The sequence below is a fragment of the Chlamydomonas reinhardtii genome, chromosome 15 (genome assembly GCF_000002595.2).
Source record: "Chlamydomonas reinhardtii strain CC-503 cw92 mt+ chromosome 15, whole genome shotgun sequence".
Taxonomy (NCBI): domain Eukaryota; kingdom Viridiplantae; phylum Chlorophyta; class Chlorophyceae; order Chlamydomonadales; family Chlamydomonadaceae; genus Chlamydomonas; species Chlamydomonas reinhardtii.
The window spans coordinates 1,462,752-1,484,023 of record NC_057018.1 but is presented as its reverse complement, the minus strand read 5'-3'; the positions used below and the strand labels follow the sequence as shown (position 1 = coordinate 1,484,023).

Below are 21,272 nucleotides of genomic sequence, written 5' to 3'. Positions count from 1 at the left end.
AAATTGCTCCGGGGGGATGCGTCAGCATCCCGTCATGTTGCGGAGGAATGTGTCGCCTCCAAAACTGTCCGTGCGTCTGTGCGTATACGGCACAATCCCGAAGGCGCTCGCCCTTCCGCTCGCCGCAGCCGCCCGGCCGCCGGTAATATGCAATGTTGTAGCACTCGCATTATAGATATGCACGATATTAAAAATGGGGGCGCGGCGCCGGCCGCGCGCGGAGAAAACAGGTCGCGACGGTTTCGCGAAATTAAAACGTTGCGAGCTGTCCTGCGCACTACGCGGCGCGAGCTCGCGCCGATATGTGCGTAATATGAATTCAGCATATCATTTACTGATATACAATCGCATCAGCGGGGCGCCAGGCGATCGGGAGAGCGAGTTTGGGAACAATGCTCGGCAAATTTCCAGAAGCTGCCTCGCGCCGGGCTGCTCGCCCGGCCTCCAGACCAGCGCCGCTCGGTGTCGAGACACTGAAAGAAGCGTTTGAGCCGCTCAGCGGGCTCGGGCGGCATAGTTCGTCGCGTCGGGAGTTTTAGCATTTCCCACGTCGAGGCCTGCACCGCAGCCGCACAAAGCTGCCGCTGGGTCACAAGTGCTGCGAAAATAGTTATTATGTGCATATGAGAAGAAGCTACGCTCTGACGCTCCATGATATTTCAGAGCACTCGTGAAAACTCCCAAAATTTGTGCTTGGCCAGTCCCACATACCCAGTCCCACATACCCAAACATATAACCCACAATACAAACACTCAGGCTCAGAAACATTCAATCTTCGCACAACAGTTCGCTACCGACTGCCGGACTTCTGTGAATTACCACGTCGCCTTGTTCTTCTACATACTTGGCTCTGTTTTGTCTTCATTGTCGTGTTCGCGAATACACTTTATGCGCCTGCTACAACACTTCTTTGAAGTAACTAATCTAGAACCGCGTCACTGCTGCCAGCTTTATTGTTATTCACTTGACATTTGGCAGTAGTACTAGGTAGTTCGTTGTGCTCGGCGATGTAAGTATCGCCGAGCATGGCTACTCGATCCAACAGTGGTTCCGCTCGGAGCCGTTACACGAGCTCCAGCTCAAGTGCTTCTATGTCTTCATCGCCTCCTGACTCTGGAGGCTGGTCGCCGAGTCCGGTGCTGAGCGGCCATGCGCTTGGCAACGACCCCTCGCACCTTCCTCTCGGCTCACCCCTCGGGTTCACCACGGGTGAGCAACCAATTTCGGGATGCTATGTGAATCGCAAGTCTCGTGCTACCGTTACTCTTCCTTCCCAGGTACTGGCGTGTGGTAAACGTCTTGTGCCACACAACTGTGTTTGAGTATTGCCTTCAATCTGTGCTATCATCATACAGGTACAGCAAACCAGAGGTTAGCTGCTCTACAGCGACGCCAACAACGCAACTTACTGGTCGCGGAAGCTATTGGCACGGCGGGCATGTCCAGCACCAGCCCTGTGCTAGGTGCGCTTGCAGTGATGTAATGGCGGAATATGAGATAGCTTGATACGGTACTGACTATGTGTCCACACTGAATGCAGACTCGCGACTGGCGGAGCAGGCTCGGGTCAGGACAGCTAGTCACATCGGCTCGGCAGCACGTGCGACTGCCTTCCGTCACACCCCACAGCGTTCGGAAGAGCCTCACCTGTTTGAAGCACCTCCCTCGCCAGGTAATTAGATCCGTTAAATGGAGGGGTCGGTGCAAACTGTGATTGGCATCGTGAGCTTAGTACAGGACTTATCCCGTACAACCATGCATGCACATATTTAAGTACACGTATTGGATGCATAAGTGTTGCCAGCTCATGCATGTTGCATTTTCGTAGCCTGTCCTTGACGTTTATTGTACCGTGCTTATGTGTTTGCTGCATGCAGGCGCTCGCGAGGAATCGCCCTCCAATGCATTGGAGACGGCAGCAATTGCCACCACTGTGGAAGTTACTGGCATGGTTGGCGAACAGCACCACGGTTCTCCCATGTCTACTTCCTCACCATCCACGGGTACCTCCGACTCTTCCAGTGCCTCAGGTGAGCATACATGATCACGTGCATATTGTTTGTATAGTTATGAGAAACCTTGTACGTAATAGGGCATTGACTAACAATTGTAAGTAATTTTGTAATCATCAAGCCATTGATTAGTGTTTGTTTTGGCATGAGAGATGTCATGTCATACTCACTTGCACCTTTGTGTTGCATTATAAACAGAGATGGACGATGAGGATAACGCGGGTGGCATTGTGGAGAGCTCCTCTAGCAGCCATCATTCCACGTCGCCTGCACGTGAAAGTCCGCCACCTGCAGTTCTAGCAGCTGCGATTCGTTCCGCAACAGCTCTGGCAGTGCACGTGAGCGGAACGCCTTTAGCTCCAGGCGCAGCAATTAGACTCAGACAAGACGCTGCCGTTAATTATGCACGTCTTCGAGCAATACTTGCGGAGTACCGACAGCGACAGGCAGCGATACAAGCTGCAACCAGAGCTCAGCACCATGCTAGAGCAGAAGCAGAGCGGCGAGCAGCGTTGCCACCAGAGCGGGCAGAGGCCGTGCGTACTGCTGATGCTGCAGCCCATGTCGCACACAGGGCAGCGTTACTGCCAGAGCAGGCGGCGGCTGAGCGTGCTGCTCACACCGCGGCAGAGGCCGCTCGTCGAGCAGGCTTGCCGCAGGAGCAGGCGGCGACTGAGCGTGCTGCGAACACTGCAGCTCAGGCTGCACGGCGTCGTGCAATACGTGTTCATGAAGCACAGCACGATCCTTCTTCTGTGCTGCCGAAGAAGCTCGCTGAGTTCTTGCACATACCTGAGCAGGAGCAATCCTCAGAGGAACTGCTTTGTGGGCCTGGCGGTGCTGCAGCAGATGAGCGGGAAATTCAGCTCGGCTCTGGTGGCTTGACTGCTGATGTACAGCTTGCGGTGGCGCTGCAGCATGCCTACCGGCGGCACCTTCCTAGCGCTGTCTGCGTTAGCTGTGGGTGCTACCGGCCCGCTGGCAAATGCACACCACGGCTATGGCCGGATCTGGAGTTAAGGTTCGAACTGCTGCGTCTGGACATCGCTGGCACTCCAGCTGTGCAGCGCAGCGGTCTGACCCGGTGGCAACGGCTGCGCCGGCCAGGAGAGCCATGGCGCGAGCCGCTGTCACCGCCACCGCACGCTGCTTTTGAAGTGCACCGCGGCCCACAGCAGCGGCGAGGCGCTGGTACGGGTGCGACGGCCGTTGGTGATGAAGACGCCGCGCACGGCGAGGCTGGCGGACTAGGCACGGACGAAGACGAGGAGGAGGACGTACTCGCACCCTACCGCCGTCAGCGGCAGCGCGAAATTGAAGAGGTGGAGGCAGGATTACTTGAAACGCCTGAACCACAGCCAGCACCAGCACCGGGTGACTCGCCTGCACCAACCATGTCTTCGCCATCATCACCCCTCGCAGCTGCATCACCTGCAGTGACCGCATCCCCACTACCATCGCCTGCGCCGAGCCCACCACCACCGGCTCATGTCGCCTACGCCGCTCGTGTACTCGGATCCGATGCTGGTGCGCTACAGAACCTCTGGCTTGATGCCAACGGTCAGCCAGAGCGCCTGCGCGTCTGTGACGACTGCCAAGACGCGTTTGATCGTAAGTAATTAAGTAATTATATGCATGGAGGGGAAGGGGAAAGGAGGAGAGAGGAGGGGAGAGGAGGGGAGAGGAGAGGAGAGGAAGGGAGAGGAGGGGAAAGGAAGGAAGAGGAGGGGAGAGAAAAGAAGAGAAGGGAGGGGAAGGGAGGGAAAGGGAGAGGAGAGGAAGGGAGGGGAGGGAAGGGAAGGGAAGGGGAGAGGAAGGGAGAGGAAGGAAGGGGAGAGGAGAGGAGGGGAGGGGAGAGGAAGGGAGGAGAAAGGAGGGGACGGAAGAGGAAGGGAGGGGAGAGGAGGGGAGAAGAAGGGAGGGGAGGGGAGGGGAGGGAAAGGGAGGGGAGAGGAGGAGAGGGAAAGGAAGGGGAGAGGAGGGGAGAGGAGGAGAGGGAAAGGAAGGGGAGGGGAGCGGAGCGGAGGGGAGGAGAGGAGAGGGGAAGCGAGGGGATTACATTTATTTAGATTAGAGTAGAGAAGGAGGGGAATGAAGACAGGGCGATAAATGCTAGCTAGTACTGAACAAAGACTGGGTGGCACAGATCTATACGGGAGCTACATATGGAAGTTCTTACCGTGCTGGGGCTTTGTGAATCCTTCAAAACTAACGCATGCTACTTTTGGTTTCCATCCTTTGCCTTCCTGATTTATAGGAGGCCGCGTGCCGGGCTTTGCACTGGCGGTGGTCGACACAGGCGACATCCCTCACATGCCAAACGGCGAGGGCGCACCTCTACTCACGATGGTAGAGCGGCGGCTGGTGGCGATGGACCAACTGCGCATGATTGTCATGTACATCCGCCGCCGTGACATCGATGAGCACCTGCCTGTCGCCACGTTGCCGCGCAGCGGCACGGGGCACACCATTGCGTTTCCGAACGCCTCGCCGGCAGACCTCATGCGTCAGCTCGCAAGCCGCCGCTGCCCAGCTCACCCAGACCAGCTGCCTGACCGCGTCCGTGTTATCTTTGCGGATGCTGTAGCAAGCGACGAGGAGCTTGCGCGTCTCTTGCGCAGCACACAATGCCTCATGATCCGGCCACCAGCAGTGCTGTGGTGGGCGCAGCACATCTGCAATACCTACGGCGTGCCGGTCAATGCAGCAGCCGTCGAAGCACTCCAGCGCATGGGCGCCGGGCCTGTGGTGCCGGACGCGCTAATTGCAGCCGCCACGGCACCACGTACTGAGGCAGATGCAGCGGAGCTGCAGCGGGCCTTTGTGGCGGACCGCGAAGGCCCAGCGCGCGTGCGACAACAAGCAGACGATCTCCGCGCAGCACAGCAAGCAGCTGCTGCAGAAGCAGCGACAACTGAGGAACAAGTCACTCAGGCGGCAGCTGCAGAACGAGTGCGTATGGCTGCGGCGCGTGCTGAACTGGATGCCGCAATCACCGCGGCGCGTGAGCCCGGCCACCAACAGCAGCGGGGCCGCGGCGGTCGGCGAGGGCGCGGCGGCATGCGCCTAAACCGCAACATCATACGATTAGCCCTGCAGCTCTTGCCATGGACGCCAGAGCAGCATGCCATGTGGCGAAATCACCAGTGGCTGGCGCTGGCGACGCAAATGCAGTTGCAGGGCAGCCCCGCTCGCATTGACGACCTAGACGCGACGACTGTCCGCAACTACCTCAGTCGACAGCGTGAAGCTCTGCAGCCAGTATACGAGGAGGTGACACGACAGCAGCACCCGGCCGTGCCAGCGGTTCTCATGCCCGCACAAGTGCCACCTGCAATTACCCCCACAGCACAGCCTGCTGTTCCCGTCACACCCGTGCCCGCTACTGCTCAGCAACAACCTCAGCCAGTGACACGACAGCCATCACCAGCCGTTGCAACCACTGCCCGACCAACACCTGGCCGGGCTCCTCCGCCTCCTGGCCGTGCAGTAGCAGCCGCAGGTGACGACGAGGCCAACGAGCCAATGGGGCCGATGACCGGCATCACCGACGCCGAACTGGCCGTGCCAAACATCAATACCGTGGACGCGCGGCGGCTAGGCGGGCTCCATCCGGAAGGGCTGTACGGGTTGTTGGAGTCCAGCGGCTGCATTATCAGCGCCGCAGGCGGCCGCGGCATACAGCCAATCAGCGATTACGTCCCCAGCGTATGGGTCACCACCCACCCCTGCACCTTCCCCAACGGCTACTGCGGCATGCGCCCACCAGGCATGCAGGAGGACTTTTATTTGCAACAGCTCCTGCGGCGGTACCCGGCGCGGCAATTTGGCGAGCAGCCCGACCTCCTCTGGCACGCATCCGATGCACTAACACGGCATCACGTCAACTTGGCCGTGAACATAGCGACAGTCAACACGCCGCATGCGCTGGCGCCCGTCCGACAGCTATCAGTTGAGGACGCGCGTGCGGCGGCGGTCGTGCTCTCCTCCGACCCGCACTCGACGGTGCGGCGCCGAGCCCTCGCCAACGCCCCAGTTGCTGTGCGCCGCTTCGCTGACAGCATCCGCGTTGGCACCGCGCGCGTTGACGGCACTGATGCCTTCTACCAGCGCTTCCGCAGCCGTCTGCTCGGCGCCAATGTTGCGTTTGGCGCCAGCAATTTTTTCTACACCATCAATTTCTCTGACCTCACAGCTGTGGGCGTAGCCTTCATCGCTGGCCAGACCGTCACCTTTGATTCGGAGACGGGTGCGCCCACGGACGAGGAGACCCAGTACCGCCGGTGGGAACGCTCGGCACGGAGCCCTGTGGCGTGTGCAGAAAATGCGCGTGCCATCATGGCGGCGTTTACAGAGGTGATGTTCAACTGGGATTTGGACGGCCGGCGGCTGATACCTGGCGCTGGCCGCGCGCCCGTCGGTCCCACGACATACAATGCGCACAAGTCCGAGGTGACAGGTCGGGGAGCGCTACACGCGCACGGTGAGGCTCTGATCGAAGCACTGGACATCCACCTACTAGAGCGGCAGTTCCACAACGCCGTTGGCGCCATGCGACAAGCGAGTCTCGACCTATGGCCACAACCGGCGCTGCAGCTGGCTGAGGCACTCGGGCGCATGACGTGCCCAGCGCCGTTTGAGGCACCACCGACCCTGGGCCGGCGCCAGCCAGAGCCGTTCGAACCAGCGGACGACTTGCCCCGTGCTGAGCTCGCCACTATCGCGCTACCGGTACCAGGGGCGACCACCTCGCGCGACCGCCCCGCCACCTACAGCTTGGACGTCATTCTACGCCAAGCCGGCTGGCCATGCGCTCAGCTCGACACTACAGAAGTGGCGCTGGATGCTGAGACAGCTCCGCCTGCACTCCGCTGGCCTCGCATGGTGAGTCTAATCTGTATCGCAATTGGAAGCATCTTCTCGCATCCCCGAAGGGCATTTTGGGCGACTAAGGGGCGGTGAAAATGATTCGTACGTCATGGGAATAGCCCAGCCTTACGTTCGCTTGCTCGGTCACGTGAATTCTCAGTCCCGTGGTTCACTAAGCTGATATTTGCACTCGCCTTGTCTGTCCTGCCTTCCCACCACAGAGCACGACACAGCAGCTCCTCCATTCCGCCTACGACCGGGTGGCCATCGCCCGCCACGTCACGCGCTGCGTGCTGCAGGCGCAGATACACCACCATACCTCGACCTGCTGGAAGATCAGCCAGATCATCTGTCGCATGATCTACGGGCGCGATCGCGTGCTGCTTGCGGAGCAGCTGTCACCTGACGGGCCGCTGCTCCTGTTGCAGCGGACTGGCGAGATGGTGGTGCCGCACATGGTCGCGCTACTTCTAGCATTTGGCTGCAACAACAGCTGCGGCACCGTGTTTGACGTGGGCCGCGAGTTAGCTCCGCAACTCGGCTCGGCCCTGCTCAGATGGCGCGCCACGCCGCAGGACCGGCGTGGCCCCTGCCCGCTGAATCCGCGCGACAACGCGCTCGACCAGTCGTTCTACATGTCCAAGTACGAGGCAAAAGACCAGAGCGACGTGGCCCTGGAGGCGCTCATGCGCGCGGCGTACAGGCTAACACGTGGCACGGTTGGCTCGCCAGACGGACAGCCGCGCGCACTCGGAGCACCTGTCACACCGACAACGGCGGTGCCTGCCGCACCAGAGGTGGCAGCAGCTACACCACAGGCGCCGACAGCAGCCACGGCACCTGCAGCCCCGCCTCGGACGACTGTTTCGGTGCTACAAAGCGCCATCCACGCAGCGACCGGCAAGATGTCGCGGTCGCTTGCGATGGCAGCCTTCCAGGCACTGGGCTACTCGACTGCGTACTGTTCGTGGGATGATGTCCCTCTCGATGTGCAGCCGCTCATGTCCATCGTCCTTACCGGCAACACGCAGTTCATCCCTCAGCACCACCGCTATACGCACGACACCACCACCAGGCGCCTGCACACCCTCACCAACACCGACAACATCATTTACCGCGGCCCCGAGCTGGACAGCCCATGGTGTGGAGCGTACTTGCTCACCGCCATCATGCAAAGCCGCAAGAAAGATCACCTCATGCTCCAGCAGGAACAGGAGCAGCGCCTCGCAGTAGCTGAGGAACGAGAAGAACAGGAGCAGCAACAGCACCCGGCGGCTATCAGGCAGGCAGAAGAGGAGGCGACGCGTGACGAGGCCGCTGCAGGCCCACCCGCAACCATGGACGCAGCCCACGAGGAGACAGCTGCAGTTCCAGATGTAACCGACGATGCAGGTGCGGGCACTGTGCAGCCTGCCGGCCAGTACCGCGCCCGTCCTGGCGAGGCAGTCCAGCCACGCTACAGCAGAAGGCGCCTGCTGCGAGTGGGTTTCATGCCACCGCACCCACAGGCGGAGACGCACATGCTCGTCCGGCGCAGCAAGCCGCTGGTCGTACGCCTCCTCAGCACGCCACCACAGCGACCGGACCCCGACGATACCTCACCCGCTGCTCAGGACTGGTACGTGTGGTGCCTGGCGCTATTCCACCCATTGCGCGGGCAGCTCGTCGTAGCGCCAGATACTGCCCGCGATGTGTGGGTGCGCTGGTATGACGAGCTTCAACAGACAGCACGCATTGAAGCAGGCAGACAACACAAACCCCACGCACACTACGTGGCAATGGCCGACCGCATCATGCGCAATGCCGCCAATCTGGCCAGCGCCATTGTGCGTGGACGCGATCGTGCCAAGGCGCGCCGGCAGGCCATACGGCGAGCAGAGCGCGAGGCAGCACACGGCACTGGACCGCACGACGAGCACGACACAGGATCGCAGGTGAGCACTGCACTACGTTGGGATGTCTCAACAATAGTCGGCCATCACGCGCTGTTGCTTATCCCGTGTTACAACAGTATAAGAACCGACCTGACCAACTGCACATTCAGGCCACCAGCCGGGCTGCACGACTACTCACTGCACAACATCCGAATTCTGACCTCAGCCCCCCCTCTTATTGCCGTCCTGATTGTAGGCTTCTGACGACGACGACGACGATGCTGGCACTGGCATCGCGCTAGAACCCGAAGGACCGGTGGACACAGAGGAGGACAACCCAACCTTGCAGGACTTGGCCAACCTCAATGAGATCCTCGCCAACACGCCCGCACCTGGCCCTACACCGCTGACCGACTATGCAGCCGGCGCCATGGCACAACTACCTCCCTTCACAGAGAGCCCGATCCCAGTCGGCGAACAGCACGCGCACGAAACGCGCAACGTCAGGCTTGCCACCCCCATATTGCAGAACGCGGCACGCCTATGGATCAGCGCCGCCAAAACCTTCAACCCCAATGACGACACAGGCGACAGCTACCGCCCACCAGCTGGACATCAGCTACGCCTACAGCGTGAAGCAGACGGGCGACGCCTGGCACATATCTTCATCAGGGACAGTGATGGCGACGCCTGGCGAGACCACGGACCCGTCAGCAGCCGAGGTCGGAACCTGCCCTTCTACCACCTCAGTGAGCGCCCCAGCCAGGAAACCACCGCCGCGCTCTTCACACTCAACCTACCACAGCTGGTCGTATTCCTGTACCTGACAGACCAGTTCCTGTGTGACCAGCGCGCTGAGGAGAACATTTCACATCCGGCCCCGCACTCGCTACGCTGCATCGTGCAAGGCGGCCCCGGTGCCGGCAAGACACAGCTCATCCGCGCCGTGCAGTGGTTTGCGTTCCAGCACGGCTTCCCGCGCTGGATCACTGCAACAGCCTACACATGGCGCGCTGCCGGGCACCACGCCTCACCGTGCCAGCCGCCGCTATCAACCTCCACCATGTTCGGCTTGAACGCCAACAACGACGTGCAACACACCAACGTGCACAAGGTAAGCGCGTAAACGGTTAAGCATAATCAGTGAGAACATACATAAGTCACTAAGTGCCTTATCATCGCCAAATACCCTATCACACTCCCACCACCGCTCACGTTCACGTCTCTCTTCACAATCCCTCTCCCGACGCTGCAGGTCAACGCCAACTTCCCTGGCCGCCTATGCGCCATGGACGAGTTTTCCATGACCAGCGCAGAGCACTTGGGCCAGTGTGACGAGGCGGCAAACGCCAAGCTGGACGCCCTGCCCAATCAGCCAGCTGAAGACCGGCAGCTCATGAATGGCCGCAGTCTGATTCAGTTCGGCGACATCTGTCAGCTGCCCCCGCCCGGCGGAGTATCCGTAATGTACGACGCAGCACGTATCCTGAACGAGCCCGGCCTACCACCAGAGAACCGGCAGACGACGGCCTCGCCAGGCTCCAACACCGCCGTGCGCCGCGCACACGGCTTGGACGTATGGCGCGCGTCCACGGACGTGTTCTTCCTGGAGGGGCAGGAACGCTTTCTACCGACCGGCGACGGACAGCGCCTGCAGCAAGCAGTGCAACTGTACGGCACCATCCAGGTCGACAAGACCCAGCCGGGCGCGGTGCAGGAGGAGCAGCGAATTCGCCTGCGCGATAACATAGCCACATTGGTCGACACCCTCAACCGGCAAATCGCAGACTTTGCGCTGCCACCCGGCAGCACTCTATACCCAGAACGGCGGCGATTGGTCACGCCCCGCAACCAGGGTCGCCACGAGCTCAACCTGCGCCTGGCGGCACGCGACCCGGCACGCGGCAACCAACGCATCATCGCCTGGAACGCTGTCGATCACGCGGTAATTGGGCGCCGCCAGCCCACAGTACCGCTCACCGGCGCCTTAGCCATCCTGGCAAAGCAACAAGCGCCCGACAACGTCAAGGACATCGCGCCCACGACCTACTACTACGAGGGCATCCTGTACACGTTGCTGGACAATACGGCCACTGGCGCGGGGCGACGACGCAACACGGAGGCCACCGGGCGTGGCATCATCCTGGACCCCCGCGAGCCGCCCGACCGCAACCCCAGCAGCCCCATACGGCACCTGCAGTACCCGCCCGCCATCGTGTTCGTCGAGCCAGCAGACACGCAGCTCGGCAATCGTTTGAACGCCCGGCTACCACCCACCATGCAGCTCCCGCCCAACACCATCGCGCTTGTGCCGGGGTTCACAAGCGCCGGTTCCCTGAGGCTGCCGGAACCAGTGCAGCTGCCGGGCGCAAGCCAGCCGTGCGAGCAGTTGAGCATCAAGCGGTACGGTATCCCCGTCGGCTCGGCTTACGCCGTAACCGACTTCTTCGTGGAGGGCTGTACCATCGCCAACCAGTGGTGGGCGCTGGAACTCACACCACCACCCTGGGGCCGTGGCACCGGCACGCACGTGTCCGGCCGCAGCCTGTACGTTTGCCTCTCGCGCTTCACGCGTTTCAGCGATGTGCGACTGCTACGACCGCTGTACACACACGGCAATGCTGAGCAACGGGAGCACATCATCCAGAAGTTCACTGACGCCGCCATCATGTCAAACGACTTGCAAGCAGAAATCCTGCGCCTGCGACAGCTTGCAACTGCAACACAGGCGCGCCACCAAAACCTCTTCCGCCGCGCCGAAGAGATGCACCGCCTAATCCACCAGCACACCGGTAAGAAAATCTGAGTACATCAAGACATGCCTCAAGCACACACACACACACACGCCCCACACCTGCCTCTTTAAACACACCTGCCACACACCCGTTACACAGGCCCAGCCGCACTCACAACAGCGCCAACCAGGCGTGCTACGTCCCCAACTCCAACAGTACAGCCACCGCCAGAGCACGCCTTGCCAACAACGGCGGCACGCCCACACCCGCCACCGCCGCCGCTACACACACACGCACCGCCTGCAGTTCCGCTCCCGCAAACGGAGCGCAGCCCCGCCACGGCACGGGCACCGCCAATGCCGTTACAGTACAGCAGGCACCCACCGCCCCATACAGGCGACTTCCCTCCGCCCGCGCTGCCAGCAACCATCCACTCACTCGCAACACAAGCAGCCGCAATAGCAGCAGCACATGGACCGGCACCCCCGCCAGTGTGGTTCGGCCACGACTTCTCCGACTGGGAGCGCCTGCTACAGAGCACACAGCAACGACGAGGACAGCTGCAGATCACCAGCAGCTGGCTGTTCATGCCACTAATCGCCGACGCACTCCTGCCCACAGCCTCAGCACACGCAGCCTTTCCCTTCCAGCGTCCGCCAGACTGGCAACTACTTACCGAGCCACTACGCACCGGCTGCGCGGCACGCGCCATCACAGCGGACCGCATACCCTTGGACGCGCCATGGCACGCAACGGCCGCCTGGCAAGAGTATGTGCTCAACACTGCGCTCGAAGTGGAGCTCGTGCAAACACTGGCAGCGCTAGCGGCAAGTTGTCAGTCGGGCCAGGGCTGGGCAGACGTACAGGCGACGCTGCACGCACAGCAACTGGTCATGCTGGGCACAGATATATAGACGATACGCAGAATAGCTTGTGTGAAGCGATTTGTCACCGCCGGCAAGCAACTTCAACTGAACGAATGATAGCGTGCTGTGAAGCAGATGTGCGAATGATAGCTGACCAATCCAATTTGGTGTGCGCAAGCTGCAGGTGCTAGGCTGAATGATAAAGAACAATAACTTTTTGTCATGTAATGATCAAGTAGCAAACGATAGTCCTTAAATGATATTAAGGCTGCTTCCTCCTGGATTATGAAAGTAATTGGTCGTGCTAGGCGCAGACATGTAGATGATACACTGCATAGCTTGTATGGAGCGCTTTGTCACCGCCGGCAAGCAACCTTAACTGAACGAATGATAGCATGCTGTAAAGCGGATGTGCGAATGGTAGCTGACCAATCCAGTTTGCTGTGCCCAAGGTGCAGGTGCTAGGCTGAGCGATAAGCGGTAGTTCTTAAGTAATATTGAGGCTGCTTCCTCCTGGATCGTGACGGCAATTGGTCATGCAAGGCACAGACATGTAGATGATACACAGGATAGCTTGTGTGGAACAATTTGTCACCGCTGGCAAGCAACTTTAACTGAACGAATGATAGCATGCTGTAAAGCGGATGTGCGAATGGTAGCTGACCAATCCAATTTGGTGTGCATAAGCTAGCTATAGATCCAAAGTATCAATACACTCATGTGGAGCGACTTGTCACCGCCGGAAACCAACACTCCATGGGCTCTTCATCACCACATAGCTGTCTGTAATGAGAAGACGTGTCAAGCAACTTGTCTTTTCAGTCATAAAATGAAACAGAGAGCTCCAGCAAAGCTTTGCACTTGCAATCAGAACCATGGACTTGCTGGCTCAAGCATCACATGTCTTCCTCATAATTTGTAACAACAACTGCTTCCACGTTTCCAATTACACAACAGAATGTTCCAAACGCTCAGGTATATATAATACCATACGCCACTATCATACTTACGACACATGCCAGCAACAACATCATGCCGTACAATCCCTCCATCCATTCGTACCGCATACCATTCATGGTTCAAATCCAATGTTACACCATCCCCACAACACCCGCAGCACAGCACAACACTCCCATAATCACTATGTAACACGAAACTTTACCATTCACACCTTCGCCACCACGCCCATGGGCACGATAGACAGCCCCACACCCGGCACCTGCCACAGCTTCAGCGTGCCCACACCCGCCTCGCGCAGCAGGTCCGACGCCTCCACGAGACCCAGCGGCGCCGTACGCGCCTCCTCCAGCGTGCACACAGGAGAGTAGTCGCGCCACACAGCCTCCGCCGCCAGCACCGCCTCGCCGCCCGTGATGCCAGCAGCCGACTCCGAGCGCACGCGCACCTTGAAGCCGAACGCGGCGCGCGTCGGCACCACGCCACACTGCTCGCACGCGCCGCCACCGTCCAGGCCGCAGCCATCCTCCGGGCACAGCGGAAACTGCGACCGCTCCACGCACTCCACCAGCTCCGCGCGCTCCAGCACGCCGGGCAGCAGCGGCATCCATGCCGGCGGCAACTCCACCGGCGCCGCCGCCGCCGCCCCCGCCGCCGCACCAGCAGCGCCCGGCTCGCGCAGCGACGCATACCCCATGTCCATCGCGAGGCGGCCCAGCCGGACAACGTGCGAAAACAGCCCCACGATCGCCCGGTTCTGAACCACGATCCGCGGCTCGTAGCGCCGCGACGGGCCCAGCACACCCACGAACCCAATCACCACCGGCTCCCGCTGCGCGCCAGCCGCCGCAATCCACTGCAGCAGCTGCTTCTCGTACGGACGAGGGCGCCAGTACGTCAACTGCACCTCCACCATGCGGAGCGACATGCCCACGCCCGCTGCCGCTGTCAGCACATCTGCCGTAGAGGCGTTCGCTGACAGCCCCCGCAGGTCGTGCAGCAGCGCCGCCGCCGTCGTGCACGGCAGCGCCTCCGCCGTCACATCAGCCGCCGACAACGGCTGCGATGCGTGGCAGAGCACCTTGACATTGATCGACGCCGGGCTGTTACCGCTCGCCTGCCGCAAAGTACCCGGCACAGGTGCAGCGAGCAGCGCAGCGGCATGCGGCAGCTGGAACAACGGATTGTCACTCAGCGCACTGCCGCCGCCGCCGCCGCTGCCGCCGGCACCACCACCACCACCGCGACCGCCGGCAGGGCCTGAGCCAACCACGCCAGCGCGCGAGACCTCGGCCCAGTCCAGCACCGAATCCGGAGGCAACAGGATGCGCTCATTCGGCCAAGCAACCCGCGGCAGTCCCTGCGACAATCAAATCCACAATCCTCTCAACAAGCAGCACGCAACAGCTAGCAAACACAGGCTAGGAGCATCCATAAAAGGCCAGGCCTCGCCAATATCACCAACTGCCACCACTACCCACGACCGCCACCGTCCACGCACCTGCGACTCCGTGATCTTGGCAGACGGCACCGTCGCATCGCTCACGAAGCGGCACACGCACACACCAGGAAAGTTGGCGTCCAGAACCGCTGGCACCTGCAAAGAACATAAGGCAATCACATACAAACGCTCAGTAAACAACAGCAACACCGCATAGCTCACTAGCGCACACCCTGCTCACACACACACACATTCCAGCCCAAGCGCAAGCACCATCTCACCTCATCCGCCGCATAGTCCTCGATCTCCATGACCACGCTCTTGCCCAGAAGCGTGCCCTCAATCAGCTGCCGCGCCAGGCCAGCCGGAGTGCGCGCCGCCCGCGCAGCGGACAGCACCACCAAACACGGATGCGCCGCCCCCACGTCCTGCTGCGACGCCACCATCACGTAGTCGCCCAGCTCCGGAAACAGCGACGACGCGGGCTTATCCTTGCCGATCCGAATAGCGAAGCCCTGAGCCTGGAAGCCCAGCGCCATGCCATAAGGCGCGGTATGCACATCCGCATGCTCGACCGGACCAAACACCTGATGTACAAAAACCTTCTCCTCGCGCCTGCCCATAGCCGCCCGCTTCCTGAACACATATACACACACACGGAGTTCAGCAAATCACTAAATGAAGCTCCTAAATACCCCCGCTAAAATACACACCCCAACCCACTCCCCAACTCCCCAACCCCCAACCCCAACCCCCAACAGCACCCCTACCACCCAACTCACCTCAGCGGCGAACTCCACAGAGAAGAACTCGACGCAGACGAGCTAGGCGACAACATCTGCAGAACAGGCAAAAAAACGATACTGCAGGTGTAGGAAGATACGCCTTCTCACCAAAACCTTGTCGCAGGCCTGCTATTCACGTTCCCCTGTTTTAGGCCCTGCACCACACGCTTCCACAACTCCGACCTAATTTGGATAGACAGCACAACACAACACACACCCACCCTGCCCCCCACACCACACCCCACGCCCGTAACGCCCGTCCCACACGTAACGCCTCCGACGACTTCGCGCGCAACGCACCGTTGAAATGTTGCACGCCCTCCCGAGCTCCAGCTAAATCTCCAAAACTTATACGCAACAAGCACGACTGGCAAGCCGAACGCCAGCTATGAACGCCGACGACACACGATTTCCGGAACAAAATTAGATTGTAACGAAAGCACAAAACCGCACAGTTCCAGTCAAAACAATTATATGTAACACTGTCTTATGCAAATCGAGTATAATTAAACCAACCGAGACTCAGAATCACAAACTCGCAACTCCCATCCCGCAACGCACCCCATGCCTCGAAACCCCCACACCCCTCATAGCCACTCCCGTCTCTCCCACTCCCGCTCCCGCCCCCCCCACTCCACATTGCTCCGGGGGGATGCGTCAGCATCCCGTCATGTTCCCGGAGCAATCTGCAGATTGCGGAGGAATGTGTCGCCTCCAAAACTGTCCGTCCGTCCGTCCGTCCGTCCGTGCGTATACGGCACAATCCCGAGGGCGCTCGCCCTTCCGCTCGCCGCGGCCGCGCGGCCGCCGGTGATATGCAGTGTTGTAGCACTCGCATACTAGATATGCACGATATCAAAAATGGGGGCGCGGCGCCGGCCGCGCGCGGAGAAAACAGGTCGCGACGGTTTCGCGAGCATAAAAACTTTGCGAGCGGTCCCGCGCGCACTCCGGCGCGAGCCCGCGCCGATATGTGCATAATATGAATTCAACATATCATTTACTAATATACAATCGCATCAGCGGGGCGCCGGGCGGCCGGGAGAGCGAGTTTGGGAACGATGCTCGACAAATTTCCAGAAACTGCCTCGCGCCGGGCTGCTCGCCCGACCTCCAGCCCAGCGCCGCTTCATGTCGAGACATTGATAGAAGCGTTTGGGCCACTCAGCAGGCTCGGGCGGCATAGTTCGCCGAGTCGGCATTTTTAGCATTTCCCGCGCCGAGGTCTGCGCTGCGGCCGCACGAAGCTGCCGTTGGGTCGCAAGTGCTGCGAAGATATCTATTGCAGCGCGTTAAGGTCGCTCGGGACGCATTCCAAGCACTTCCGCACTTGCACACACGTTCGCCCGTTCCCCGCTTCCACCCCGTGGGCACCCGCGCTCAGAACAGGAGACCCACAACACCGCGCACCCTCCCCGCTGCTTGCGTTCCGTGCCTGGCCATCGACAGCGCTCCCAGGCGTCCGGCGGCAGCCCGTGCCAGCCAAGGAAATGCCCAAACCCACCCCCACACACGCCCCTGCACCCCCCACCTCTCCAAGCGCCGTCCGAGCCGCTCCCACCTCCTCCCCCCCCCCTCCAAATTGCTCCGGGGGGATGCGTCAGCATCCCGTCATGTTGCGGAGGGATGTGTCGCCCTCAAAATTTCACTGCGTCCGTGCGTCCGTGCGTGCGTGCGCGCCGTACACTCGCCCTTCCGCTCGTCGGGGCCGCGCGGCCGCCGGTAATATGCAGTATTGTAGCACTCGCATTATAGATATGCACGATATTAAAATTGGGGGCGCGGCGCCGGCCTCGCGCGCAGAAAACAGGTCGCGACGGTTTCGCGAGCATAAAAACTTTGCGAGTGGTCCCGCGCGCACTTCGGTGCGAGCCCGCGCCGATATGTGCATAATATGAGTTCAACATATCATTTACTGATATACAATCGCATCAGCGGGGCGCCGGGTGATCGGGACAGCGAGTTTGAGAACAATGCTCGGCAAATTTCTAGAAGCTGCCTCGCGCCGGGCTGCTCGCCCGGCCTCCAGCGCAGCGCCACTCGGTGTCGAGATATTGATAGAAGCGTTTGGGCCGCTCAGCGGGCTCGGGCGGCATAGTTCGCCGCGTCGGCATTTTTAGCATTTCCCGCGCCGAGGTCTGCGCCGCGGCCGCACGAAGCTGCCGTTGGGTCGCAAGTGTTGCGAAGATATCAGTTGCAGCCCGTTAAGGTCGCTCGGCGCGCACTCCGAGCACTTCCGCGCCTACACACGCCTTCCCCGTTCCACCCTTCCACCCCATGGGCACCCGCGCTCAGAACGGCGGACCCACAACACCGCGCGCCGTCCCCGCTGCTTGCCTTCCGTGCCTGGCCCTCGACAGCGCTCCCAGGCGTCCGGCGGCAGCCCGTGCCAGCCAAGGAAATGCCCAAACCCACCCCCACACACGCCCCTGCACCCCCACCCTCCCCAAGCGCCGTCCAAGCTACCTCAACCTCCCCCCCCCTCCAAATTCCCGGAGCAATCTCAGATTCCCGGAGCAATCTGCAGATTCCCGGAGCAATCTCCGATTCCCGGAGCAATCTGCAGATTCCCGGAGCAATCTGCAGATTCCCGGAGCAATCTCAGATTCCCGGAGCAATCTGCAGATTGCGGAGGAATGTGTCGCCTCCAAAACTGTCCGTCCGTGCGTGCGTATACGGCACAATCCCGAGGGCGCTCGCCCTTCCGCTCGCCGCGGCCGCGCGGCCGCCGGTGATATGCAGTGTTGTAGCACTCGCATACTAGATATGCACGCTATCAAAAATGGGGGCGCGGCGCCGGCCGCGCGCGGAGAAAACAGGTCGCGACGGTTTCGCGAGCATAAAAACTTTGCGAGCGGTCCCGCGCGCACTCCGGCGCGAGCTCGCGCCGATATGTGCATAATGTGAATTCAACATATCATTTACTGATATACAAACGCATGAGCGGGGCGCCGGGCGGCCGGGAGAACGAGTTTGGGAACGATGCTCGGCAAATTTCCAGAAGCTGCCTCGCGCCGGGCTGCTCGCCCGGCTTCCAGTCCAGCGTCGCTCGGTGTCGAGACATTCATAGAAGCGTTTGAGCTACTCAGCGGGCTCGGGCGGCATAGTTCGCCGAGTCGGCAGTTTTAGCATTTCCCGCGCCGAGGTCTGCGCCGCGGCCGCACGAAGCTGCCGCTGGGTCGCAAATGCTGCGAAGATATCAGTTGCAGCGCGTTAAGGTCGCTCGGCGCGCACTTCCGCGCCTACACACGCCTTCCCCTTTCCTGCACACACGTTCGCCCGTTCCCCGCTTCCACCCCGTGGGCACCCGCACTCAGAACGGCGGACCCACAACACCGCGCGCCCTCCCCGCTGCTTGCATTCCGTGCCTGACCCTCGACAGCGCTCCCAGGCGTCCGGCGGCAGCCCGTGCCAGCCAAGGAAATGCCTAAACCCACCCCCACACACGCCCCCGCACCCCCCACCTCCCCAAGCGCCGTCCAAGCTGCCTCAACCTCCCGCCCCCTCCAAATTGCTCCGGGGGGATGCGTCAGCATCCCGTCATGTTGCGGAGGGATGTGTCGCTTCCAAAACTGTCCGTGCGTGCGTGCGTCTGTGCGTATACGGCACAATCCCAAGGGCGCTTGCCCTTCCGCTCGCCGCAGCCGCGCGGCCACCGGTGATATGCAGTGTTGTAGCACTCGTATTATAGATATGCACGATATTAAAAATGGGGGCGCGGCGCCGGCCGCGCGCGGAGAAAAAAGATCGCGACGGTCTCGCGAAATTAAAACGTTGCGAGCGGTCCCGCGCGCTACGCGGCGCGAGCTCGCGCCGATATGTGCATAATATGAATTCAACATATCATTTACTGATATACAATCGCATCAGCGGGGCGCCGGGCGATCGGGAGAGCGAGTTTGGGAACGATGCTCGACAAATTTCCAAAAGCTGCCTCGCACCGGGCTGCTCGCCCGGCCTCCAGCCCAGTGCCGCTCGGTGTCGAGACATTCATAGAAGCGTTTGAGGCGGTCAGCGGGCTCGGGCGGCATAGTTCATCGCGTCGGCTCGGCAGAAATTCTGAAAACTGCCTCACGCCGAGCTGCGCGCCCGGACTCCAACGCAGTACCAATAAATGTCGTAACATTGTTAGAAGTGTTTGGGACGCTCGGCGGGCTCGGGCAGCGCAGTTCACCGCGTCGGCATTTTTAGCATTTCCCGCGCCAAGGTCCGCGCCGCGACCGTCCGAAGCTGCCGCTGGGTCGCGAATGCTGTGAAGATATCTATTGCAGCGCGTTAAGGTCGCTCGGCGCGCATTCCAAGCACTTCCGCACTTGCACACGCGTTCGCCCGTTCCCCGCTTTCACCCCGTGGGCACCCGCGCACAGAACGGCGGCCCCACAACACCGCGCACCCTCCCCGCTGCTTGCGTTCCGTGCCTGGCCCTCAAGAGCGCTCCCAGGCGTCCGGCGGCAGCCCGTGCCAGCCAAGGAAATGCCCAAACCCACCCCCACACACGCCCCTGCACCCCCACCCTCCCCAAGCGCCGTCCAAGCTACCTCAACCTCCCGCCCCCCTCCAAATTGCTCCGGGGGGATGCGTCAGCATCCCGTCATGTTGCGGAGGAATGTGTCGCTTCCAAAACTGTCCGTCCGTCCGTCCGTCCGTCCGTGCGTATACGGCACAATCCCGAGAGCGCTTGCCCTTCCGCTCGCCGCGGCCGCGCGGCCGCCGGTGATATGCAGTGTTGTAGCACTCGCATACTAGATATGCACGATATCAAAAATGGGGGCGCGGCGCCGGCCGCGCGCGGAGAAAAAAGGCCGCGACGGTTTCGCGAAATTAAAATTTTGCGAGCAGTCCCGCGCGCTACGCGGCGCGAGCTCACGCCGATATGTGCATAATATGAATTCAACATATCATTTACTTATATACAATCCCATCAGCGGAGCGCCGGGCGATCGGCACTGTGAGTTCGGGAGTGGCGCTCGACAAAATTCCAGAAGCTGCCTCGCGCCAGGCTGCACGCCCGGCCTCCAGCCCATCACCGATCGATATCGTAACATTGGTAGACACGTTTGGGCCGGTCAGCGGGCTCGGGCAGCGCGGTTCACCGAGTCGGCATTTTTAGCATTTCCCACGCCGAGGTCTGCCCCGCAGCCGCGTGAAGCTGCCGCTGGGTCGCACGTAATGCGAAGATATCAGTTGCAGCGTGTTAAGGTCGCTCGGCGCGCACTCCGAGCACTTCCGCGCCTGCACACGCCTTCCCCTTTCCACCCTTCCACCCCATGGGCACCCACACTCAGAACGGCGGACCCACAACACCGCGCGCTCTCCCCGGTGCCTGCGTTCCGTGCCTGGCCGTCGAGAACGCTCCCAGGCGTCCGGCGACAGCCCGTGCCAGCCAAGGAAATGCCTAAACCCACCCTCACACACGCCCGCGCACCCCCCACCTCCCCAAGCGCCGTCCAAGCCACCCCAACCTCCCCTCCCCCCCTCCAAATTGCTCCGGGGGGATGCGTCAGCATCCCGTCATGTTGCGGAGGAATGTGTCGCCTCCAAAAGTGTGCGTGCGTCTCTGCGTGCGTATACGGCACAATCCCGAGGGCGCTTGCCCTTCCGCTCGCCGCGGCCGCGCGGCCGTCCGTGATATGCAGTGTTGTAGCACTCGCATACTAGATATGCACGATATCAAAAATGGGGGCGCGGCGCCGGCCGCGCGCGGAGAAAAAAAGTCGCGACGGTTTCGCGAG

General features: G+C 61.0%; 2 protein-coding genes across 2 annotated transcripts in view; one reads left to right on the top strand and one right to left on the bottom strand.

Moving 5' to 3' along the window:
* Positions 1–757: 757 nt before the first annotated feature.
* Positions 758–13,033, top strand: CHLRE_15g643191v5 (uncharacterized protein). Its single transcript, XM_043070698.1, has 11 exons — positions 758–1,210; positions 1,357–1,464; positions 1,542–1,673; positions 1,879–2,031; positions 2,212–2,351; positions 3,552–3,624; positions 4,271–6,897; positions 7,104–8,816; positions 9,013–9,870; positions 10,012–11,548; positions 11,798–13,033. Exons 1-11 carry the CDS (start codon positions 1,093–1,095, stop codon positions 12,403–12,405), a joined length of 8,067 nt encoding a protein of 2,688 aa, XP_042916550.1. The 5' UTR covers positions 758–1,092; the 3' UTR covers positions 12,406–13,033.
* Positions 13,034–13,035: 2 nt separating this feature from the next.
* Positions 13,036–21,272, bottom strand: part of CHLRE_15g643028v5 (uncharacterized protein) — a 14,942-nt gene continuing 6,705 nt past the window's right edge. The window contains exons 4-8 of the mRNA XM_043070696.1: positions 15,841–15,873; positions 15,538–15,593; positions 15,037–15,391; positions 14,816–14,911; positions 13,036–14,674 (exon numbers count right to left, since the gene is read on the bottom strand). Of these exons, the coding sequence (XP_042916549.1) occupies positions 13,523–14,674; positions 14,816–14,911; positions 15,037–15,391; positions 15,538–15,593; positions 15,841–15,873 (1,692 nt within the window). The 3' untranslated portion in view covers positions 13,036–13,522. The remainder of the gene's footprint in view (positions 14,675–14,815; positions 14,912–15,036; positions 15,392–15,537; positions 15,594–15,840; positions 15,874–21,272) is intronic.

Coding starts and splice junctions, on each gene's coding strand:
- CHLRE_15g643191v5 (XM_043070698.1), top strand. CDS start 1,093: ATGTCTTCATCGCCTCCTGACTCTGGAGGCTGGTCGCCGAGTCCGGTG. Junction 1,465..1,541: donor CAGCACCAGCCCTGTGCTAG/GTGCGCTTGCAG, acceptor CACTGAATGCAG/ACTCGCGACTGGCGGAGCAG. Junction 8,817..9,012: donor AGCACGACACAGGATCGCAG/GTGAGCACTGCA, acceptor TCCTGATTGTAG/GCTTCTGACGACGACGACGA.